Source organism: Cibotium barometz, chromosome 1, assembly GCF_041138505.1.
Source record: "Cibotium barometz isolate CiBa-2024 chromosome 1, ASM4113850v1, whole genome shotgun sequence".
NCBI classification, from domain to species: Eukaryota; Viridiplantae; Streptophyta; class Polypodiopsida; order Cyatheales; family Cibotiaceae; genus Cibotium; species Cibotium barometz.
In genome coordinates, this window is record NC_141046.1 from 79,333,160 (window position 1) to 79,359,693 (window position 26,534).

The 26,534-nt window shown below is 44.6% G+C and overlaps 1 protein-coding gene across 1 annotated transcript in view; it reads left to right on the forward strand.

Moving 5' to 3' along the window:
• LOC147642468 (coiled-coil protein) overlaps nt 1–24,712 on the forward strand; it is a 37,607-nt gene extending 12,895 nt beyond the window's left edge. Inside the window, exon 3 of the mRNA XM_086806831.1 lies at nt 24,181–24,712. Coding sequence (XP_086662957.1) covers nt 24,181–24,579 — 399 coding nt within the window. The 3' untranslated portion in view covers nt 24,580–24,712. The remainder of the gene's footprint in view (nt 1–24,180) is intronic.
• Nucleotides 24,713–26,534: the final 1,822 nt, after the last annotated feature.

A 26,534-nucleotide genomic window follows, 5' to 3' on the forward strand; every position in this document is an offset into this window, starting at 1 on the left:
AACATGTTCTAAAAATTTTGGATTGCTACCTCAATATTTGTCTTTTTGTATGCTTTGTAAAGCTTTAGTGGTACTCCACTCCCAAGTCCACTTTCGATAACCTATTGGGCTTGTAAAAGGACAAGTATGTGTATATGACTTTGGTAGTTACAAGACCGCTTCAAACACAGTACAGAATATTGGTAGACAACAAGACAAGATCAAATAGATGGAGAGAGAGAGAGATTTTATTATATTGCAAGAGAGGTTACAACGGAAAAAGTATTTCTATACAGAAGCTCGACCACCCCCGAGCGTTTGTATGCATAGGCTGCCTTGATCACACTCACACTCGCAATCACACTCTCAATCGCAATCGCGCTCTCAATCACTCACAATCGCAATCACAAGAGGTCTCGCGATACATGTGTCCTCTCAAATTGTGCCAACCCAATGAAGCTCCTCACATCTCTTACAGACTTTGGTATAGGCCACTCCACAATTGCTTTTACTTTATCTGGATCAATATGAATCCCATCTTTAGAAATAACCCTTCCCAAGTAAACAAGCTTATCCTTAGCAAAGAAGCATTTACTCATTTTGGCATACAATTTATGATCACGCAACACTTGGAGAGTTTTCTTAAGGTGAATTTCATGTTTCTCATTGTTCTTTGAATACACAAATATGTCATCCAAGAAAACAAGTATAAACTCATCAAGATAAGGATGAAATATATTATTCATCAAACACATGAAGGTTGCAGGGTACAAAAAAGTTTATTATGGCCTACAAGGGTCTATTACACCTTGACTCAGCTTTATAAGTCTCAAGGAAATTTGATATGGTGTATCCTAGTGGTATGGGAAGCTAGGATCTGTAGCTTGTAGAGTTTCTTGGGTGTCTATATTTTCTAACCTTGCTATGTCCTATGCTTATGGGGGGTAGCTACCCTACTATACACAAAGTTACATAAGACTTGACAAGGAAATCGGAAGGGTAATTTGGATGGGGTCCTAGGATTGGGTGGGTTAAACTTTTATCTAGTTTTGTCCTGATTTATATGATTCCTTGAGAGAGCTATGTCGAGCCGATGAGCATTTCATTTAGTATTGGCAGTATGTCTAGGCTTGGGGAGCTCCATTGATTTAGACTAGGTCTCAGGGATCATTCCACCTGTTACGACCGTGTGTTTTTCTCTGGGCAGTAAGCAGGTGGGTACGGGCACAAGATGGACAGTGTGAAAGGCATCAGTTTGGAACCGAGAAAGAAACCCAAGTGTGAAGAGGACAAAAGGATTTAAAGTTTATAAGGTTTTAAAACCTTTGATGATAAAATAATAATTTTTAATTGGAGGATGTGCTTTTGCTATTGCTTTTAGTTTTTGGAGAAAAAGTGTCACCAATTGGCCGACCATTTGGTCCATCTCCAGATTTTGTGTCTCGTTCACTTGAGGCCAGGCCGGTGTCTCATGTGAAGAGGCCAGTATTTTGCTGACATGGACGGGAGCCAGACTGGTGCCACCCGTGTGTTAGCAAGATGGTGTCGTATGGACGGGAGCCAGACTAGTGCCACCCGTGTATGACCCGGACTGTGTTCGACCCATGGGATTGTCACGCCATGGAAGAGCCAGTATTCGTGCCGTGTTTTGCCTATGGGACTGTTACACCATAGGGAGACTCGTGCCTGGTACTGTGTCTTACCTATGGGATTGTCACTCCATAGGAAGACCAGGTTTTTATGTTTTTATGTCGTGCCAGTTTTGTGCCGACAGATATTTTGTACTTGTTCCATGAACGGGAGATATGTCCGTGTTACTATTTGCACATGCACACATATTTTGCATGTTTGACACTGTTTTCGCATGACATGTATTTTTGTGTTTGCCTGCTTGACGTGTTACTTACTGACCGGGGACGCCTGCCAGTGAGTCTTGAAGTCTGTTCTGTATTCTGACGAGTTTTAGTGCATGTGAACAGGTGGTAAGTATATGGTACATGTTGTTTTTATTATTTTATTTCTAACCTTTAGTATTATAAGGTTAAGTGTTCACATTCACTTAAATGTGGGCACCCCCTTTGGGCACCCACTTAGGGGCCAAGGTGGGGAGCCCCACTTAAGTGAGTGTGGGGGTGGGCATGGTCACCTACCCACACTCCTCACCCACATGCAAGCGTAGAGAAACTCCACTCTAATTTTTATAAAAAAAGAAGCCCCACGACCACCTTGGCACGCATGACTTTGTGCGCCCTCATCGCTTGTTGCTGACGGCTGAGCCAAATTCGAAGGCGATTGTATTCGTTCAGGCGGCTGCTGCTTCTTCCAACCGGCGGCTATGTACTCATTCGCTCCCAGGCTGCTGCGTATTTGTAGGACCTCCTCCAACCGGCGGCTGTGTACTCTCTGCACTGCAGGCTGTGCACTCTTTCTCTCCCAGGCTGCTGCGTACCTGTATGACCAGGCAGCCACACTACTCGAACTGCTGCGCTCCTGCTCATACAGCCAACTGTATGCTGCACAGGCTACTATATCCTCCTTCAACAGGCTGTACTCTCTGTCTCTGGCGGCTGCTCCTACAGGCGGCAGCAAAACCTGCAGAATCTCAGCGTGCTGCCTCTGGTGGCTGCAAGTCTACACGTGTTGCGCCCGTCTTCCAGCAAGTATTGCCCCACTTTCTACAGGCGGCTGCCTCTTCAAACCAGCCGGTTCCTCTACACTGCAGCCAGGCATCTTTTCTTTTGTAAGTGTTAAATCTCCTAAGGCTGCCTCTCAATTTTGTACTTTGAAAGAGGTTGCCCATCTTCTACACGGGCGACTACAAGAGGAATTCACCTCTCCTGGGTGGCTACATCTTCTACACGAATACTACGGGTATTGGTCTACAATCTGCAACCTTCAAGTAAGTGAATTTCAGATTTAAATAAAGTATTTTGTATTTAAATCTGATAAGGGATTCCCGACTCCCTAAACGGCCACACCCGTTCGGTGCCGGGTTGTCCAAGCCCTATTGGAGAACCTCGGTCCAAAGGTGCTGAGATCAGGAGAGCCAGGCGTTAGTACGAGAGCGCCTGTTTGTGTGTGGTCTCGGAACACCAGTGTGGCGCTCTCCGCGGAGTCCAGTGAAAGCACAGGACCGTAGAGATTGGACCACGCTAGTGGTCGTTCTGCTTCGAGCTTCTACATCGAATTTCGACTTCGAGCCTATTTGTTTGGTACTGTTTTCATATGTACATGGACATCATCTGGTTCTTGGAACCCATGGAGCATTGTATTTGTTAAATACTCCCAATAAATATATCATATATTGAGGGGGGGGTCGGCCCGTTCCGGCCCTAGTGCTGGTGTCCATCTTTCCATTTCATTTCATTTCATTTGGTGTGGGTGTCCAACGGAGTCTTCCCACTTGACGGGATCGGTTTCATTGGTATCAGAGCACGGTTGTTTCCCTCTTTCTAGTGGGGAAACGAACCTGTGTAGTGGACATCCCGCTTTTAGCAAACTTAAAACACAATGGACAGCCAAGGCAACCCTTTGGAAGTGCCTAATTCGAGGGGTCCATCTAGTGCCTCTCGTGGGTCTGATGCCCTGCGAGGAAGACACAAGCCCCTTGAAAGGGTTATTGATAGTGAATCAAAGGGTCAACTGTCTCTTGGAAAGACAGTCATGCTTGAACAAGAGCCTGATGCTATGAGGGCTGAAATGGAACATATGAGAAGACTTTTGCAGGCTCAAGAGCAAGAGTTAAAGTTTTTGCATGAAGATCCCCATGTGCAAAGTGCTATTGAAGCCAGGAAGGCTGATGCAATGGTAGATGTAACTTTTGAGTCTATGGCTCGGGAAGTGGGCAAGAAACCAAGGGAGTTGGCACTTGCCTACCTTCTCCGCAAAGGTGATATTAAAGAGGGGGATGACGGAGAGCTGAAATTCAGAAATCCACCTCGTTTGAAGCATGGAGATCCTACATCTCAAAGGCTGAAATCTTTTATGCAAAAGGAAGAGGTGACAGTCACCTCTCGACATGCATCTTCTCCACAAGGCACAAAGCCTGACAGATATATGTATGCCAGTGCTCATGGAGGGCATGAAAGTCACATGCATGCAAGACATGTATCTCATGGTGACAGGTCTGCTTCCAGAAAAATTTTGCCTTCTGAATTGTCTCATGGAGAGACATTGCCATATGCAGGTAAGTCACATGCATCTGAGTTTCAAGTTCGTGGAGCACATGCCACCGTGCCTCATGAAACTTCTATGACGGCCCATGGAGCCCATGCAGATAGGGCTGCCCCGTTGGATAAGGGGAAAAGAAAAAGAGAAGACCATGAGCCTCATGCCAGAAAGCTCAAGGAATTCAAAGCAGGTAACAAATCTGTTAAATTTGATGTCTTTCATGGTGAACATGATGCTTCTAAGGTGTTAGCATTTGTGGCACAGTTCGACATTGCTTTTAGCGATGAGGACTTTACAGAAAAGTCAAAGGTACGCCATGCTAGCATGTTTTTGAAAGGGACTGCTGCTCATTGGTGGATCACTGAAAAGATCACCAAGGATCCCATCTCCACTTGGAAGGAATTCAAAGACAGATTCTATGCTCAGTTTTTGCCACCAAACGCGGAGCAAACTCTCACTCAAAAGTGGGACAGGCTGGAACAAAGAGACAATGAAAGCGTGCAACAGTATGTTAACAAGTTCTGGAAAGTGTTGCTGGAAGTGCTTATGCAAATCACTGAAGATGAAAGAAAGAGGAAGTTTCATTCTGGACTGCAACCAGCATATCGTTTGGGCATTGAATTGCACCCGAAACATACTTTGCAACAACTCACAGCTTCTGCTCTTGCGACGGAGCAATTGGTGCTCAAGATTAAGCAGGACCAAGGAGGTTCAAAGGGGAAGGACAAGGCTGTCCCAAATCAGCAAAAGGGTGGACAGCCACTTAAAAAGAACTTCCGGGAGTCCTACAAGGGTGGTAAAGCTGAAAATAACCCATCTAAAGAACAGGGCCCAAGGAAGAACAAATTCGGCTTAACCCCGGAGCAAAGAGAGCAATATGCCAAGGATGGAAAATGCTTTTCTTGTGGTAGCAAAGACCACATGTTCCGACAATGCCCAGATCGCAAACCAAAGCACGAGGACAAGCAGACCAAGGCTAATGTACATGCAGTTCCTGATGTGCAAGGAAATACAGGTCATGATGCAAAAGAGCGAATGGTTTGCAAGGCTTGGGGGCAAATCAAGGATCAGCTCGCACTATTCATGTTTGATGACTGTGCAACTGATAATTTCATCTCTATGCAAATGGCAGTTGCATTGGGTATTGAGGTCGAGCATATTCGACCTCAGATTGAAGCCGAAGCTGCATTTATTGGTAAAGAGGTGCAGGGTTACCCCATTGATAGGGAAGTTGCGCATCCATATCCAGGGCTACCTTGATCATGAACATTTCCTAGTTGCTCCACTGAATGGATGTGATGTATTGTTGGGCAAGCCGTGGCACCATAGGCTTGAGCCCTGCAAAGACTACAAGTCCAATATGATCTCTTTTATGCATAAAGGCCGCATGCATTTTATTGATGCTGGCAAAGAAGGGGATTCCATCCCACTTGTATTACATATCCAAATTAATAAAGCAATGAAAAAGAGTCTTTCTCCGTACTTGGTTTTTGTACGTGATAGCCTTGTGCCAAATCATCAAAATGTGGATGCTATGTCTAATGATAGGCTGAATTTTCTTAATGCATTCAACGACTGTTTTGCTGATTCATTGTCAGGTGAATTACCTCCCCAAAGGCCCGAAGATCACCGCATAGATCTTGTGCCAGGTAGTTCTCCACCCAACAAACCCGCATACCGAGTGAGTGCTGCACAACAAGAAGAAATCATGAAGCAGGTAAACGAGCTTTTAGAGAAAGGTTTGGTTCCCAGTTCCTCACCTTACTGCTCTCCTGTGCTTCTTGTTCAAAAGAAGGACGGATCATTCCGTATGTGTGTGGACTATAGAGCTTTGAACAAGCTTACCATCAAGAACAGATTCCCAATTCGGCGAATTGATGATATCTTGGATAAGCTTGATGGTGCGGCTTGCTTTAGCAGACTTGATTTGAAGAGTGGTTATCACCAGATACGCGTGGTGCCACAAGATGTCCATAAGACTGCATTCAGGACAGCCTTCGGATTATATGAATTCTTGATAATGCCTTTTGGTCTCACCAATACTCCTGCTACTTTTAATCGTATGATGGATAGGATATTCCGACCCCATCGCAAGTTCACAGGAGTCTTCTTTGATGATATCTTGGTTTTCTCCAAGAATGAGCAGGAACACAGAACTCATTTGGTCACAGTGTTCGAAGAGTTGCGGAAGCACAAACTTTTCGTAAATGCCAAGAAGAGTGAGTTCTTCCTTTCAGAGATTCATTATTTGGGCCATATTGTATCCAAAGAAGGAGTTAAAATGGATCCTGCAAAGATAGAGACCATTTGGAATTGGCCCGAATTGCAAAACGTACATCAAGTACGTAGTTTTCTGGGATTATGTTCGTATTACAGGCGTTTCATAAGGCATTTTGCTATGATTGCCACTCCTCTACATGATCTCATGAAGAAGAAAACTGCTTTCAAATGGACTTCAAAGGAACAGGATGCTTTCTTGCAGCTCAAGCATGCGATCATATGTGGTCCAGTATTGATTGTTCCTGACTTGCACAAGTCATTCGTGGTTGAATGTGATGCTTGTGGTGATTGCATAGGAGCTGTCCTAAATCAAGAAGGGCATGCAGTTGCATACGAGAGCCGTCGTTTGCATGATGCTGAGCTTCATATGGATATCTATGAGAAAGAGCTCTTGGCTGTAATTCACGCCTTAAAGATTTGGAAACATTACCTTCTTGGGGTTGAACTTGTAGTCAAGACAGATCATCAAAGCTTGAGATACTTTCTATCTCAAACCAAGCTTTTAGAGAAGTAGATGAGAATGGCAAACTTTCTTTCCATGTTTCATTTTCAGATGCATGTGAATGTATGAAGGTGGATGTGGAAATGGATGAGATGAGATGTCAAGTGAATCAGAATGTGAAATGAATAATATAATATGTGAACGAATGAGATGTAATGAGAAATGGATGTGATGAGGCGTAATGTAAATTAAGAAAGATAGGAATGGATGTTATGTGAAGTGAATGAATTTGATGAGATGGGATGGTAAAATGATGCATCTCATCAAGAATGGATACACTTATGAATTGGGTTTGGGTTAAGTAATATAGATTGATGTGGAACAAACTGGAAAGATGTGAATTCATTATAGAAACTGTATTTGTGATCTGTCTGTAAATGACTGTTTTATGTCAAGAATGCTGGGGAAGCATTTTGACTATCTTGAGAATGTGTGATTTTTTGGTGTTTTTTGGTTGATTAGGGTTCTATATTACATTCATAAGCTACCTATGTACATGTGGTACGGTACAGCACTACTGCTGTTTGGGAAAAGGTTTGAAGGATCCATAGTTGAGATGGAGAAGACCTTTGGAAAACAGGGAGAGGTTGTACAGGTGTGCCTTCTCCATGGAATGCTGTGCTGTAATAACGAGAGTTCTTATTTGGAAGTCCTGGGTGAAACTATAAGGGATCCTATTAGTGGAGGATTCTACAAGTTGTACTTTGTACTCAAATTTGATCAAGTAAAGAAATACCGCAAGGGGTGCCACTGCGTTTTGGGGCCAATCGGTGTCGGTGTAATGTTTGCAGGAGCACTCTAGCTCCCGCTGTTTGTTTTCCTTTTCCAGGTCCTCAAAGGTGTTGAAGTGTTTTGTGTGCGAGTGTTTGTTTCACCACTCGTCAAATTTCTGAAGGCCAGATTTATGGTTCCGTTGTTGGGACATCGTCGACTTTCTCGAGGAGGTGAGCCTGTGGTTGTCACATCATAAGCTGCAACTTGTGGAAAGTGAAAAGGAAGTGCAGGATTGTGTGTCTTTGCCTATATGAGGTGAAGAGCAAAAGCGAAAGATGAAGCTCAGAAGAAAAGACACCAAGAACAGGAAGTAGTCAGCCAGGAACAAGAAGTAGTTGAAGTGTTATGGTGCAAAACATTGGTTGAAGGCTATGGCTTTCGACATTTTGTCACTAGTGGTATCTTCACGGAGGCTTCATGGGGTTCGGAAGGCAGCTTCTTTCTATGTTTAGCAGTGGTGATCTACTATGCTTCATTGGGGACTTGTGCTTACCACTTGGGTGGACTGCAAGCAGGTTTTGGGTGCCTGAGGATGTATCAGATGAGGCTCAGATGGAAGTGGAGGAACTTGATGAGGTTCTTATTCCCGAGCAAATACTGGCACATAAGGAAAGAAAGGTACGAGGTAAAGTTTCCCGTCGCTATCTTGTGAAGTTCAAGAACTATTCACTGATGGATGCGAAGTGGATGGAGGAGGGTGACTTAGTAGATTCACCTCAGGTATTGCAGCTTTATCTTGATGCCTTTGAGTTGGAGCTGACTCTTGTTACGGCTCATTCAGGTTCAGTAGAGCATAGGTCTGCAGCATTGCCTGATGCTCAAGAAGGGGGTAGCACCTGCGCTTCCTTGTTATAGAGAGGCTCGGTTGTCATCTAGGAGTCGCTTGGTGACATCTATGTATTCACCCGAAGGTACTGAGGGTGACAGTACATCTACTTATGGGACTTCTATGATATTGTATACTAGTCACATGAGATGGTAAAGTTGGGTATGGTTCACAGTCGGCCGCACCATGAACTATAACTGCAACTATGGATGGTTTTTGCCTTTGGAACTATGGTATGTGTAACACGCGGAAGCTCTGGGGGTCTTCTTTCAGCCCTAAACACCACTGAGAACATGTTGATGCAAAAACGCAGACAGAAGGGAGAGTAGAGAGAGAGAGAGAGAGAAATGCTGGAAATTCAGTATATTCATATGGTACAAAAAGATACCTAATCTACAGCCATAGGCTGCCTTGCATAAAAGGTGGTAAACACCAAAATCTGTCCTACTCTAAGGACCCAACTTATATGGAGTTGAATGATTACAATGATGAGCAAACTTGCTATTTATAGGCTCTTTGGAACATTGGGATGCTGGCCGACTGTTGTTTGGCCAGCCGACTGGCTTCTTTTTATCCATAATTCAGCGCCGTCTGGTCCTCATGCAACCGACAGCAGTTCTTTGCTCCCGATAGCCTCCAACGCAGCCGACAGTCTCTTGTCTCAGCTTTGGTACAGCCGACAGGGATCCAAGTCCTTCTCCAAGTCCACACTACTGCCAAAACAGCAATGTGTGCTCCAACTTCTGGTTTTTATACTCTTTTTCTGGTTGCCTCTTCTGGACCAGCATCTGAGAATGTCCATGGCATTTTATGCACATGACATCCCCCTCTGCTAAACTTGATGACGGGATTCTAACCTATTCTTGGATGACTATCATCATCCCACTCTATTCCCGGAGTCCCTCTGTCATCCATCCAACTCTGGCAACCCTTTTCAGTGAAAATCCGGCCGGTCTCCAAAACCACTCTGACTCTGAATAATATCTATGCATCTGTTCCCTCCAGCCCCCAATCCATTCCTGCCCTGACTCTGAACACTGTCTTGGTCTTCATTCCTGAGAAATGAGTGTGGCACTGTAACTCGCGGCGGGTGCCCGGGGGACTAGGGCCTTTGACACACTTGTTGATACCATCAATGCATATTAAAACATTTAAACATAGCCACAGCCTTAACACATATCCATAATCACTTTGCATAAAACATAAAAGCGATAAAACATCCACAAATGCTGAAAATGGAGCTTGCCCGTGTGACACCGCATAGAGGCCGGAATGGGCCGACCTCCCCCTCCCCCCCCCCTCCCCCCCCTTGGAGTATTTTATTACCCAAGGAGAGTAATATCATGTACAAGCTTTGAGGGCCTTACTCTCCCCACGGGAGATGCCGGATTATCCATATACAAATGCCATAACACAGCCCAACACGAGGCTACCAAGCCGGAACACAGGCTGTAGAAATGGCGAACCAACAATATAATCCATATACCTCCGTGTGGGTACTGATTCTTTCCCAAAAACCACGGGTCTTCATGCAATAGAGCTGGTATAGCAAGTACAACGCTCCATTCAGCCGGTACAGTAGGTACAATGGTTGGTACAATAGGTACGGTGGCTGGTACAGCAGGTACAGCAAGTACAAATGCTGGTACATCATGTACAGTGGCTGGCACAGCAGGTACAGTGGTTGGTACAGCCGGTACAATGGGTGGTACAGCAAGTATAACAAGTATAAGGACTAGTACAGCCAGTACAATGGTTGGTACAGCAGGTACAAAGACTGGTACAACAGAAATCATAATAAATGATTAAATACCCTTGCCTTCAGATTTCTTCACGATGGAAGCCTCCAAAACAGTCCCCAACAGCCGGTATTCTTCATGGGCAGCCTTCAAGAGAGAGAGAAAGAGAGTAGGGCAGCCTGTAACGGTGGTAGAGGCTAGTGTGCAGCAAGAGAGCCTCCATTAATGAAGAGAGAGGACTCCAATTTATAGATTTGGGCCTCCCATGAGCTAAAATGGCAAGAGAAGGCTACAATGACAAGTGGAGAGCCACACAATAGCTGAAGTGACAAGTGTGAGGCCACTTGTCTCACTTTGATCCACTTTCTAACAAGTGTCAGGCCACTTGTCTCACTTTGGTCCACTTTCTTGCCACATGTCCCAATCTAAGAGATGGGTCCTTCCATAAACTTTATCTCTAAAAATATCCCAACTGGTAGACATTCTGTCATAGGCACTTTGCCAACTCTTGGTATCTGCTCAATTCCAAATGTAATGACGCGAACAGAATTTCCATCGGAGTCGGCGGGCCAAAAATAGCAACTCTCCTAAATTTTAGGAGTGTGGTCCTTTGTATTCTAGGATAATCTCCCATTCCCAAAGCTTGTACTTTCCAAATATTTAGACATCCTGGAGTCCACCAGACCCCTTTCATACTGGGAAATGTCCAGGCTGGTGACAGGCACTCTCACATTACCCCTTGGAGGATAATCCTCCCTTGGGACCGTTGCCTCCAAGAACCTATCTGGCTCACAGGACTGCCATCCCCTCTGGCTTTGTGGAACACCACCAACAAACCTCCTGGGAGCTCTTCTCGTTCCTGTGTTCCTTGCCTTGGGCTTCGTATCCGTGTTCTTTCCTGTACCTTGGACCTTTACACCATCATATGGACTGAATCAATGTTTAGCTTTGTTGAGCCTGATGCTCTGATACCAATGTAACACGCGGAAGCTCTGGGGGTCTTCTTTTAGCCCTAAACACCATTGAGAACATGCTGATGCAAAAACGCAGACATAATGGAGAGTAGAGAGAGAGAAATGCTGGAAATTCAGTATATTCATATGGTACAAAAAGATACCTAATCTACAGCCATAGGCTGCCTTGCATAAAAGGTGGTAAACACCAAAATCTGTCCTACTCTAAGGACCCAACTCATATGGAGTTGAATGATTACAATGATGAGCAAACTTGCTATTTATAGGCTCTTTGGAACATTGGGATGTTGGTGGTCGGCCGGCCGACTGGCTTCTTTTTATCCATAATTCAGCGCCATCTGGTCCTCATGCAACCGACAACAGTTCTCTGCTCCCGACAGCCTCCAACGCAGCCGACAGTCTCTTGTCTCAGCTCTGGTAGAGCCGACAGGGATCCAAGTCCTTCTCCAAGTCCACACTACTACCAAAACAGCACTGTGTGCTCCATCTTCTGGTTCTTATACTCTTTTTTCTGGTTGCCTCTTCTGGACCAGCATCTGAGAATGTCCATGGCATTTTATGCACATGACAGTATGACTGAAGAAGATTGGGACATTGATCTTTGTCATATGGTTCTGGTTGTTCTTGACCACATGATTAGTCAATTGGATATTGAGATGATGCTATTTGTGGAGTTGATCTCCTTTGGAATGGCATGGTTTGGTTCAGCTCAAAGTCTGCAGCAACCTGAGCTAACACTTCGAGACTCTATGAAGGGCATAAGACTTGCAAGCAGTCCAGAGTTGGGTTGGTTCATGGATATATGGATCGAACTCTATTTGTGCATGTATTGATACACTTTCTGAGGTATTATTGTATTGTGGTGCCATTGGATCGTGGTACCATTGAGAATACATTGGGTAATACTCTGGATTGTGTCGTGTGAGGCATGTATGTTGGTATGATACATCAAGTACTTTATTATGTTCATGGATGCACCACTGGGTGTGGCTCCTGCGGGATGGCCATAAACAGAGCATGTTGTACCATCAGTCGTGGGTTCTGCGGGATGCCCATGGGTGTAAGACTTGCGAGCAGCCCTGAGAGTGTTATTTTGGAGTAGGTAGAGCATCTTGAGGAGCATATTGTTTGCGAATGCATATATGTGTCACGCATATGTTTGTCATATGTAGAATGATGCATGGCTTTGTTTTTGGCTAACACAGGTTACGTGTTTCCACTTGGTTTTAGACTTTTTGCTGTAGGTTCTGAAGGAACAAGCAAGAGTTGTTTGTCACTTTGACGTGACAGTGTGGCCTTATTGTCCAGGATGATTGTTTCATCACCCACATGCACTGGAGGGGCATTGCTTTTGTCATATGGGAAATCTTTGCTCATACGATGCCTTACTGTGTTATTGAGTGCAATCGAGGACGCTTGCTATTTTTCAAGAGAGGGGTATGTTACGACCCTGTGTTTTTCTCTGGACAGTAAGCAGGTGGGCACGGGCACGGGATGGACAGTGTGAAAGGCATCAGTTTGGAATCGAGAAAGAAACCCATGTGTGGCTAGCCCAAGTGTGAAGAGGACAAAAGAATTTAAAGTTTATAAGGTTTTAAAACCTTTGATGATAAAATAATAATTTTTATTTGGAGGATATGCTTTTGTTATTGCTTTTAGTTTTTGGAGAAAAAGCGAACTGAATCACATCCTTGATATAAAGCGAAGGGTGGTAGAGTCGAGGTGGTGGTGTGGCGCTTCTCCTTGGATGGCTGGTCGCCAGAGAGCACAGGCAACACCCACAATTGCAGCGCAGGGTCTCTTGGCAAGAAGCGGAAGGCAGGCCTACTTCTCTCTCTCTATCTGTCTTTGACGTCTGGCGGGCTGAACTGAACTGGGCTCTCTCTCGCTTAGCTGTATGCGGGCTGGCTGCAGGAGGCGCACAGCAGACTGACTGAATATCTCTCTTTCTCTGGCGACAATCGGGCTGCATGACTGCTAGGCTGCGCAGGTGTAAACAGGACTGCAGGTGGCGCCGAATTCAGGGTGCAGTCTTCTCTCTCATCTTCTCTCTCATGATTGGCTGCACGTGGGCTGGTTGCAGGAGGTACAAGAGGCTGAACATGTTTTTGGGTTCTCTCTCTCTCCTTGGCACAGTCGCGTGGGCTTGATTGAAGAGGGCAGAAAGCAGGCGTCTCTCTCTTGGTACACTTGCGTTTGGGCTTTTTCTCTCTCTCTCTCACTTGGAGAAGGGCGAGCAGATGGCATGACAGCTAGAAACCTTATAGTTGGTGAAAAAGCAGGCAAGGGTTGGACTGCAGGAGGTCGGGCTGCAGCACGTGTTTTCCCTTTCTGGCTACTAGCGGGCTGGCTGCAGGTGGCGCATAGCTGCGTAGAGAGGCGGATGATTGGACTGCGCTTGTTCTCTCTCTCTCTCTCTCTCTTGGAAGGAGGCACAGGACAATAGGCGGCTGCAGGAAGTGCACAGCCATGTGGGTTTCTTTCTTTTATGGAAAAAGCTCAGGGTGTTGCTGTGGAAAACAACCCTGGTTTTGGCACCGTGCTTGGATGGTGTATCTTTGGATTTCTCATGGAAACAGGACATTGGTTTTTGAGAGGAAACAGGACTTTGGTATCGAGGAAACAGGCCTATGGTTTATGGGATACAGGTCTTTGGTTTATCGGATACAGGTCTGGTTTCATGTGGAAAACATGTCTTTGGATTCATATGAACAGGTTGTAGTTTTCTCGAGGTTGCATGCAAGCTATGGCTATAGGGAAGGACATGTGGTACGGTACAGCCCTACTGTTGTTTGGGAAAAGGTTTGAAGGATCCATAGTTGAGATGGAGAAGATCTTTGAAAAACAGGGAGGTGTTGTACAGGTGTGCCTTCTCCATGGAATGTTGTGCTGTAATAACGAGAGTTCTTATTTGGAAGTCCTGGGTGAAACTATAAGGGATCCTATTAGTGGAGGATTCTACAAGTTGTACTTTGTACTCAAATTTGATCAAGTAAAGAAATACCGCAAGGGGTGCCACTGCGTTTTGGGACCAATCGGTGTCCGTGTAATGTTTGTAGGAGCACTCTAGCTCCCTCTGTTTGTTTTCCTTTTCGAGGTCCTCAAAAGTGTTGAAGTGTTTTGTATGCAAGTGTTTGTTTCACCGCCCGTCAAATTTCTGAAGGCCGGTTTCAGCCACGAGTCCATGCTAGTCAACCTTGGCATCCCATACCACCTGCGCTTGCCCACCACAGGGGCCCTTGGTAAGACTACTCGTGATCCGCCATGTCCATTGTCACCAATTGGCCTACCATTTGGTCCATCTCCAGTTTGTGTGTCTCGTTCACTTGAGGCCAGGCTGGTGTCTCATGTGAAGAGGCCAGTATTGTGCTGACATGGACGGGAGCCAGACTGGTGCCACCCGTGTGTTAGCAGGATGGTGTCGTATGGACGGGAGCCAGACTGGTGCGACCCGTGTATGACCTGGACTGTGTTGGACCCATGGGATTGTCACGCCATGGAAGAACCAGTATTTGTGCCGTGTTTTGCCTATGGGACTGTCACTCCATAGGGAGACTCGTGCCTGGAACTGTGTCTTACCTATGGGACTGTCACTCCATAGGAAGACCAGGTTTTTATGTTTTACGTCGTGCCATTTTTGTGCCGACAGATATTTTGTACTTGTTCCATGAACGGGAGATATGTCCATGTTACTATTTGCACATGCACTCATGTTCTACATGTTTGAAACTGTTTTCGCATGACTTATATTTTTGTGTTTGCCTGCTTGACGTGTCACTTACTGAGCGGGGACGCCTGCCAGTGAGTCGTGAAGTCTGCTCTGTCTTCTGACGAGTTTTGGTGCATGTGAATAGGTGGTAAGTATATGGCACATGTTATTTTAATATTTTATATTCTAAACCTTTTGTTTTATAAGGTCACTTGTTCACACTCACTTAAAAGTGGGCACCCCCTTTGGGTACCCACTTAGGGGCCAAGGTGGGGAGCCCCACTTAAGTGTGTGTGGAAGTAGGCATGGTCACCTACCACATCCCTTTGGAACTGGCCACCCACATGCAAACGTGGGGGGGCTAGCCAAATCACTAAGGTTATACTCCCCCTCCAATACTCATAAAAGGAGAGGCGACCACCCTTCGTTAAAAAAAAAAAAAGACAGCCGGCGATCATCTCTTCAACAGGCGGCCATCTCCTCAGGCATCTCTTCAGCAGGTGGCCATCTCCTCAAGCATCTCTTCAGCAGGCGGCCATCTCCTCCACGCCATCTTTCCTCCACGTTGCAGCCAGGCATCTCCTTCCTTGCAAACGGATACTCCTTCTTTCACAGCAGGCGGCTGTGGTCTTTGCGGTTGTACTTATCTTGGTGGCAGCGCTAAGTTCTCTTACAAGGTGGCTGTGCCATCTCAACAAGGCGGCGTCTTCCTTCTTGAAGTGGCTACATCTGGTGTCCCACTCTAGTAACTACACAAGTGCCATGGGTGTTGGACTTCCATCTGCTATCCACAAGTAAGTGAATTTTCAGATTTAAATAAAGTACTTTGTGTTAAATGTGATAAGGGATTCATTCCCCACGGTAACACCCGTTCGATGCCGGGTAGTCCAAGCTCTATTGGAGAACCTCGGTCCAAAGGTGCTGAGATCGGGAGAGCCAGGCGTTATTACGAGAGCGCCTGTTTGTGCGTGGTCTCGGAACACCTGTGAGGCGCTCTCCGCGGAGTCCAGTGAAAGCACAGGACTGTATAGATTGGACCACGCTAGTGGTCGTTCTGCTTCGAACGTCGACTTCGAATTTATTTGTTTGGTACTGTATTCATATGTACATGGACATCATCTGGTTCTTGGAACCCATGGAGCATTGTATTTGTTAAATTCTCCCAATAAATATATCATATATTGAGGGGGGGGTCGGCCCGTTCCGGCCCCAGTGCTGGTGTCCATTTATCCATTTCATTTCATTTCAATTTCAAGTTGTATTAAGTTGTCCATTTCAAATTGTGGTTTTAAAGTTGTGCTATTACGCGTGTGGGTGTCCAACGGAGTCTTCCCACTTGACGGGATCGGTTTCATCCATGCCCCTTGATCCAGGTCCAGACCACAACGAATCATAACCCAAGACTCACATAGTGCTTATTGCTGCTATAAACGTCATAAATAGCCAATAACCTTGGATTTATTAAATCTAAACCTTAGCCACCTAAACCTGCCTGCTTACCCTAATCCCAGGGCTCTCCTCACCCTGCTAGATTAGTCCCTAACCCCAAGGGTTAGTGCTAGGTACATAACATTCCTCCCCACTTAGGACATTTCCACTTTTGGAAATAAATGAAGAAGAATCTAACTACCTGCGTCAAATGTCTCCGAAATCGGGTTTATACATGTCTATCAAATCCACATAGCCACATGTCCAAGAACCGATTCAACTAAAGTTGTTGTTCCTCCAACATATGACTGTGAGAACAAGACAAAAAAGATAGAACCTTCTCAAGTCCTTGAAGAGCATAACATCCTTCGATCCTCCAACTCCTCATGGAATAGGAAACCTGAAATCATCGAGACAAATATCTGCTTGTTGCAACATAATACCAATCCTTCCAAGATCTCGTAAATCCTCGTACCTAGGGAATATCATACCTCCCTCTCAAAGACTCCTAACTGTCAGGCACCACAATTGTGTCTCCTTCAAGCTATCAAAGTCTGAGAGAACCAACATATTAACCTAACTCCTACCAAACATATTCTAGCTATTACCAGAACCATATGTTCAATAGTACCATAGGCAAACTCGAAAAAAGAGATGTACCTTTCCCAATAAAATAGTTGTCTACAGTCATATGCACAAAGCATAACCTCCAAAACATAATCCCACCCTCTCTGTCTACCCTATCGGACTAAGGACGATAAAAAAAAACATAAGTCCGTCAAATCTCTGGATGACCTACTGTAGGAGTGTCCAACAATCATAAGAGATCTATCTCCTAATCCTAGTACAATCCAGAGCACATACCGTATCATCTCAAAACAACAAATCGGTTCCAAAGAAGATATTGACTACCTTTCACCCTAAGAGGTGGAGTGAACCTTAGCCCCTCGCTCGAGGAGGTTTGCGGACACGAACCTACGGTTGGGTGATGAACTTGCTTGCACTCCTTTTATTTGGTTTCTCTAATCTTGTTTATGCTTGTGTATTAGGTGATCCTTGCTAGGAGTCCCTCATAGCTTGGAACCATCACGAACCGATCTATTATCGTTATTGAAGCTAGAAGATCCTGGGTGACCTTGCGACGAAGATCCCAAGTATAGGCGGAGCTTGTACATCCATTGGTCAAGAATACACTTATTGCATTGGCTAGATCAAGAATGAGGGGGTTTAATGTCGAGTTTCTTAGTTTTAGATGCTTGTAAATAACCTTAAAGTCATCGGCTTCCTTTGGGGGTATAGTGATGATATCTAGAATTGGTGTGTTGATCGAAGCTGTTGAATTTGCAGGTTGAGAATGTCGTGACTGCATCTACTGCATCTGTGAAGTAAGGGTCTCCAAAGTCTTCTGGAATTGACTATGCATTGCCACCATGTGGGTCTGCATCTCCTGCTGCCATCCGGTAAGAACTGGTTCATTCTCAAGTATTGGTTCATCTGCCATGGTGGGAGATGGATCTTGGTTGTGCTGTTGTAGCTCTTGGAGGTGCTGTTGTGCCCTAGTGAGAATCATCTTGGAGAGTGATTCAAGGCCATGGAGTAAAGTTGGGGCGAGGCTATCGAGGAACAACAATAGACCACCCACCAGTGTATTGTGGGGGATTGGTAGGTACCGTGATTGGGCTGGGACCTTGGGATACTGGAGAGGGTGTGGGCAAATTAGCAAGGCTGTGGGGTAGGTGTGGCTGCGTGAACTCGAACTGTGCGGGGTGTGGGATCAAGTATGGGAGAAGTGTAACTATTTGGTCCTCCTAGCTCTATTTCACATAATGAAATCCATGCCCAGACACCAGACAGGTGGAAGAAGACATGGGGACAGGGTCCATAAGGATTGATTAAGAAAAAGCACCATTCTTGGTCAAAAAGCAAGAAAAAGCAAAAAGTCAAACAAGGGTTGACCACGAGCCAAGGGCACCATTGGAAAGAGGAGACTAAGCTGGACCAAACCGCTTTCTCAAAAAGCAGCTCTAGGGCCAAAAAGCAAGGCCCTGAAGTTGTAAAAGCACAAATTAAGAATTTTGGCTATTATTAATAATATTTAATAAAAAGACAAAAGCAAAGCAAAAGCATTACTTTTTGGCAAAAAGCAAGGCTTCCCCAAGTATAAAAGAAGCATGAGCCTCTCTTGAGCATCAAGTTGAAGAAGAACCTCTTCATCGCGTTACTATCTTCATTCATGCGTGGAGATAATCTTCTTCATCATCATCTATGAATCAAATCATGGAGTTTTTCATCGCTACCCACTGATTTTAGAGCGCCTCTAGCAATTGCAGTGCCACGTCACCATCTTTTAGTGCTTGTACGGATCTGCACAGCTGTATGGACTGTACGGACAGAAAAATTCAAAAACCCTAAAATTGCTCAAAAAAATCATAAAACTGCTTTTTGGAGGTTTTTATCACCTGAAAACCATTAAAACAGGTTTTATATCAATTTTCTTGCCAGAAAGAGCTTCTCTAGGGTTTTCATCATTGACAAGGCTATAGGAATTCTGGAGATTATTCATGGGATGAGCGAGTGGATTTAGAGCTTCGACATGGAACATGAAGCTTGGACATGGAAGCTTGAACTTGTATAGACATGAAGGACTTGGACATAGAGCTCGGGCATGAAGCTTGGACATGAACATGGAACACAGAGCTTAGACATGGAGCTTGGATTTTGGACTAGAATTTGGACTTGGACTTGGACTTGGATTTTGGACTTGGATTTGGATTCATTGGACTTGGGATCCATTGGATTTGGATATTGGATCTAGTACTAGCTCAGTGAGAGATACTTGTGGGTCATCCCCGTGGTGTGCTTGACATCAGAGATCGTGTGCGTTGACATTGACATCGACTTGGATATCCTACATTGGCATATTTGTTTGTTTTGTATTCATTGATTGTATTGATCCTGGCCAGCGTGCCCGTGGATTGTTCTTGAATAAATTCCTGAAAGGGGGCGGGGCTTGTTCCTCGCTCAATGTGGTGTACTATGCAAGATCTCCATTCCCTTTTCTCTCTCCCCTCTCTCTCTTTATATTTTTATCTCTTGGACACGTGGTTGAGTCTGTCACTGCATGCCCCGTTGCGCTTACAATGGTATCAGAGCAGGATTTCTCTTGAAGAAACTTTCTTGGGGTGACAGAGCCATGTTGAGAGAAGAGGGAAACCAAGGGTCTAATGAAGGGAACAACTATCAGGCCGATCGAGGACTTCAAGACAAGAACTAGGGTCGTTGATCCATTACTCATGACGCCGTAGCCATGTCATGAGAAGAGTAGCATGACTTTCAGTAGTTCAGAGAATTTCTCAGAGACGAAGAATTTCTTTCTTGGAGTACCAAGAGAGAACAGGACCAAAGAAGGGCTCAAATGTTTGCAGATTTCATCAAGGATTAAACCATTGAAGCCGAAGGAGTTGAAGCTGCTAAAGCCTATCTTCGAGTCACCATTGTGGAAGAATCTAGAGCTACCCGTTCTATTTCTTATGGAGGAGACAGGGAAGCTGGCCTGCTCTCTCACATGCAGCTTCCTCAAACAAGTAAGGGAAAGGAAGGCAAAGATACCAGAGAGATCTAAAGATCATCAGATTGACATCATGCCCGGAAGTTGGATGAGTGGTTTGCAGTCGTGTTTAGCCCATTGCATATTTCGACAAATAAAGCCATGGAATCTGTGTGGACCAAAGCTGAAACAAAACCCGTTTGAAGCATTGAGACTTTATGCTAGCAAACGACCGGTGTTGGTTATTCTAGATCTTTTTGTGGTTGAACATGATGAGATTGCATTGGAGCAGTCTTGAACCAAGCAAGCCATGTTGTGGTCGATGAATGTCAAAGACAACAAGGAAGCAGATGCATTATCTGGGAGACCCTTGAGCCATGCAATTTCTATGGGTCACCATATGGATTTCACTTTGATGAAGGATCCTTATTCTACCAAAGAGGATTTCAAAGATGTTTTGAAACAGATTGCAGAATAGAAATTTGGTGACTTTTTAAGTCATCAAGAAGGGTTTTCTTATGATACAAACCCAGGTCATGTGTAACACAAGGAATCGAGGCCAAAGTAATGGAAGAGTGCCATGCTTCTCCATACATGGGGTATAGAGAGACCTTGACTACACTTCAAGCTTTGGAGAGCTATTTTTATTGGCCTAGTATGAGAAAGACATTGAGCTTTATGATTCGAGAATGTTTGTTTTGTCAGAAGGTAAAGTTTGATCGACAAACACCAGCAGGATTATTGCACCCATTGAATGATCTATGGGAGAATATTGCTATGGATTTTATCTTTGGATTGTCAAAGTTAGGGAATGATGGTATATGGCCCTTTCAGAATACCAAGAAGATCAACCATGTATGTCATTAGCTGGACCTTTCAAATCATTGGAAGATATATAATGTTTTTCGTGATAGTTTACTGAAACCATGTACAGGTTATCCCCGGAGGAACTTGTTTTGAAGAATCCACCAGGGGTGGAAGAGCCAGAACATATTGTGTTTCATTCTGTGAGAAAAGGAGGAAAGACAGTGGTCAGAAAGTTCCTCTTGGAATTCAAGAGTTATTCGTTGTTGGACGTGAAATGGATGCCAGAACGAGATTTGGATGCCAGATGACCCATTGGACGGCAACGATGCCAGATATCTTGGATTTCGCAGTCGGGCGGTCATTGCGACCAGATGGCCCAAATGATTGTATTGGATTTCGTAATCGGGTGGTCATTGCGACTAGATGGCCTAGATGTCTGTATTGGATTTCGGAGTCGGGCGGTCATTGCGACCAGATGGCCTAGATGGCTGTATTGGATTTCATAGTCGGGCGGTCAATGCGACCAGATGGCCGAGATGACTATTGATGAACTCTCGGGCGGTCCTAGTGACTAGATGGCCTTGAGGATAGTCTGAGCGGTCCTAGTGGCCAGATGGCTCAACACGGTTTCGATGAAACCAGACAAGACAATCCATGAACAAGAGGATCATTACTTGTGCATAGTGATGTATGTTTGAATTTCTTTGACTTTGTGTGCTGTTTTTGATATATGGACAATGCTTGGATTTATGGCATGTAATAGTCCACTGGGCTCCAGACTACCTGGCCAGTACCTGGAATACCCAGTAGACGCGAATGATGTATACTTGTTTGTTGACTAGCTTGTGTCTAGTTTTTGCAGGAGGTAAGTATGTATTTATTTTATCTAACACATGTGACAGGCCATGAACATTGAAGATGTACCATCAAGAACAAGGACATTGGTCAAAGAAAAGGCATTGAGATATTGCCAGATGAGTAGATGCCACCACGGATATGGGAAAAGACCAGATGCACAAGCTCACCAGATGGGGCTAGTAACTTCAAACATATGGAAGTACTTCATGTACTTGGAACACACGGATATACATGGAACATATGGATGTGCTTGGAACACTTGCAGTCCGCAGTTGAGGACAACTGCGATGTAAGAGAGAGGGAATGTAACTATTTGGCCCTCCTAGCTCTACACATAATGAAATCCATGCCCGGACACCAGACAGGTGGAAGAAGACATGGAGACAAGGTACATAAGGATTGATTAAGAAAAAGCACCATTCTTGGTCAAAAAGAAAGAAAAAGCAAAAAGTCAAACAGGGTTGATCACGAGCTAAGGGCACCATTGGAAAGAGGAGACTAAGCCGGACCAAAAAGCTAAAAGCCGCTTTCTCAAAAAGCAGCTCTAGAGCCAAAAAGCAAGGCCCTGAAGTTGTAAAAGCACAAATCAAGAACTTTGGCTATTATTAATAATATTTAATAAAAAGACAAAAGCAAAGCAAAAGCGTTACTTTTTGGCAAACAGCAAGGTTTTCCCAAGTATAAAAGAAGCATGAGCCTCTCTTGAGCATCAAGTTGAAGAATCTCTTCATCGCGTTGTCATCTGCATTCACGCGTGGAGATTATCTTCTTCATCATCATCTATGAATCAAATCATGGAGTTTTTCATCGCTACCCGTTGATTTCAGAGCCCCTCCAGTAACTGCAGTGCCACATCACCATCTTCCCGTGTGATTGTATGGATCCGTACAGCTGTATGGACAGAAAAATTCAAAAACCCTAAAAAACTGTTTTTTGGAGGTTTTTATCGCCCGAAAACCATTAAAATAGGTTTTATATCAGTTTTCTTGCCAAAAAGAGCTTCTCTAGGGTTTTCATCATTGACAAGGCTATAGGAATTGTGGAGATTATTCATGGGATGAGCGAATGGATTTAGAGCTTGAACATGGAACTTGGGCATAGAGCTTGGACATGGAAGCTTGAACTTGCATAGACATGAAGGACTTGGACATAGAGCTTGGACATGAACATGGAACATAGAGCTTAGACATGGCTTGGATTTTCGAATGGGATTTGGACTTGGACTTGGACTTGGATTTGGACTCATTGGACTTAGGTATTGGATCTGGTACTAGGCCGGTGAGAGATACTTGTGGGTCATCCCTATGGTGTGCTCGACATCAGAGATCTTGTGCGTCGACATTGACAGCGACTTGGGTATCCTACATCTGCATATTTGTTTGTTTTGTATTCATTGATTGTATTGATGCTGGCCAGCGTGCCCGTGGATTGTTCTTGAATAAATTCATGAAGGGGGGCGGGGCTTGTTTCCCGCTCAATGTGGTGTACTATGCAAGATCCCCATTCCCTTTTCTCTCTCCCCTCTCTCTCTTTATATTTTTATCTCTTGGAACGTGGTTGAGTCTGTCACTGCACGCTCCGCTGGGCTTACAAGAAGGCACTGGAGTTATCGCTGGAGAAGGTTTTCGGGGGGGAGAGTTGTGAAGATAACTAAACTTTTAAGTCTCCTTGGTGTGAGCCACCTGAGCAAAAGGGTTTACTGATAAATGGTTAGGTGTGTCCAGCGAATGCAGGTAGGTAATATTTGTGTCTGAGGTGTGTTGTGCCCGGAAGATAATGAAATGACTGGTTCTTGCAGGTAAACATGCCACAAGAAAGCATGCAATGAATACACGTGTTTATGGAGTCAGGGACAGCCCAATAGAGACTACTCAATACTAGCGGCACGCCCCACTGGGCTTACAAGAAGGCACTGGAGTTATCGCTGGAGAAGGTTTTCGAGGGGGAGAGTCGTGAAGATAACTAAACTTTTAAGTCTCCTTGGTGTGAGCCACCTGAGCAAAAGGGTTTACTGATAAATGGTTAGGTGTGTCCAGCGAATGCAGGTAGGTAATATTTGTGCCTGAGGTGTGTTGTGCCTGGAAGATAATGAAATGACTGGTTCTTGCAGGTAAACATGCCACAAGAAAACATGCAATGAATACACGTGTTTATGGAGTCAGGGACAGCCCGATAGAGACTCAATACTAGCGGAAAGCTGCATTGAGACACACTTTAGACAAATAGTTGTCTTTAGGGCGAAGGGTCATAGCCTTTGGATAGGACGTGCCTCTTCATAATAACCCTTGCTTTGGGACGACCCTTGAACAGTGCCTCTTCACTAATATCAGGATTAGGTTGTAATTAGACAGTTTAAGAAAGATTAATGACTAGTCACAAGCTGTGATTAAAGAACTAGTGATGTTGGTGGCATCAACAGAGTCAAGCCATGATGGTTGAAGTTAACAGTCACAAGTGCACAAATAGAGGTGTTGTAGAGGAATAGGTGGATTATATGTGTGCATATGGTTTCATTTATTGAACTGTCTAAGTTGCAAGTTAAGTCGTAACATGTGTATGCATTTTGAAACATGTAATTTTTGGGCAGGATTTGGGGAACCATGATACAGGCCAGAAAGCAATGGGGGTTGGCAGTTCTGAAAAAGAGACTACTGCATCAGAAGGTAGTGGAGGGGATAGGAGGGGGGAAACCGAGAGTCGGGTGCTCACATTTGAGGAACAACAACAATTGAAACTTGAGGAGTTTTCTCGCTATATGCATGACAAGTTCATTGCAGGGGAAAGCAGCTCGAAGCCTTCCATATCCAGTGAAGAGCTGCAGTGTAAGATGGATGACTTTACACGCATCATGCAAGAGAAGTTCCTCTCAGGAGAAGATTCTGATCACTTTGATTATGTGCGCATAGATCATGACACTGGTCTGGATGATTACTGGTTGGAGGAGATGTCTCAGGATGCTGAAGATAAATACTTTGGAGAGGATTAGTAAACTAGTGTACAGTGTAGAACTTGATGGTAGCCACTGTTTTGACACTGTTGATCTTTTCAGTGAGAAAGAGCAGACGTATAGAAAGAAAATCTATTTTTTGTTTTTATGGCATCTTTGTTTTTGATTACCATTGGATTACTTTGAATGTTTTTGTTAGGACTACCTCAAAATCAGGAAAGCAATCGGCATCTAGGCTTTGAAATAGATTTAACTTACAAAAATTTCCTCAGGAATCCGATCATTATGCATTTTGACCTTTTTGAAATCTATTGAAGGCATTGCTAAAAAGTACATTGGGCCATGCAGTTGACTCAATGGTGCTTGGCAATAACTGTTTATTTTGCTATTGTGGTGGTGGATGATGGCAGAATTGGGTACATTTCGCAGTCTATTGAGAATCCTCATCATAACTGTAAGGCATATATATGAACATGGCTGTGTGGAGGTTAAGATAAGAGCGTGTCCACTCTGTGTACCCTAGTCTTTCAACACGTGCATCAATATTTCATTGCTTAAAGTTTCTTTCAGTGGTTTAAAAAAAGGGAAAATTTCTTAGACATCTTTACAGTGAGCTTCGTCAACCCTTGAGCTGGGAATGTCATTGGTTTTTGGCTTTGCTTTAATTGATGTGGCTGCAGTTTAAAATGAAAGAAGGTAGGCTGTACGTGGTGTAGTTTAGAGGGCCAAGTAATAACTTACTGGCATTGGAAGTAAGGGTGTGAAAAGGGATCCATTTAGTATGGGAATAAATGATGAGGTGTGTATTGCATCACCAGCTAAGGGTATGCAATTACAAGACATGAGAGAGAGAGAGAGAGAGAGAGAGAGAGATGCTTGCACACAATATCTTGGACCTTATACCTAATAAGTTAAAATCAAGAAATTCTTGAGTGCTGCCATAGGTATGCCTCAACAGATCTTGCAATGAAATGGCAAGGGTTGCATGAAAAGAATTTATGAATTTATTTTTTCCCTTGATTTGCCTGCGTGCGCACATGCATTCACTCCATTATCGAGCACAAGGGGTATGTGATGGAATGTAGCATACAAGACGAAGACTAGAAAGCGACCTTAATGTCCAGGTAGTTATACGCAAGATCTAATGCTTAAGCTAGCAATGAAGCGCTATGAGAAGAAGCTCAACTTAAAAGGATGCATGGGAGATACGAAGTTGGCAATTACATCTAACCGTGTATGACAGTGGAGAGCTCAAGGTAAGCACAAAGGTCAAGGGATGCATCTGTTTATGTGATGCCACGAGTAGTTTGACATCAACTTTTGAGCACGAAATAGTGTTAATTTTGCGCACGATGGACCCTGCAGCGCAGATGCTGTGTGTAGCCTAGGACCTACTTTGTTAACGTGAGAAGGGCCGCTTCTTTAATGCATAAGAAGACTCCTTAACATGGAAATCCTTACGACTGCTCCGCCAACCCTTTACGGGGGGCCTGCTCAAGCTTTCAACTCCCCCCAATCAATCACCTCCTAACAGCCACCCCGGCCAGAGCCGATAACAGCCCATTGGGCAGCCCTCCGAACGGTTACCCTAGACTTTAGCTGCCAGCATCCAGCGCTCTTTCTCTCTGTTGCAGTCTGTGAAGGGTGATGGCCTGCTGATGTGTGGTGGTGCGAGGGTGAAGAGGATTGTGCAACCTGGGCTTGCGGTCTTGGAAGGGATGCCAATATTCAGGCCTACATGGTGTCTTAAGAGGAGACGGTCTCGTGGAACTACTCGCCCATCTGGAGGTGCTGCCAGAGAAACATCATGGTTCTAGTCTCCAACTAGTCAAGTGAATGTACCATTTTTGAGGCGCACTCGAGAGTGCTTTTTCGGTGTGCCCAAGGTTTAGAATCATGCGTGGTTATAAAGCCCGAGGGATGGTGCTGCGTGAGAATGCATGAAGCAGTTGTCATAAGTGCCATGCTAGTGCCGATGCCAGAGACTTGGATGC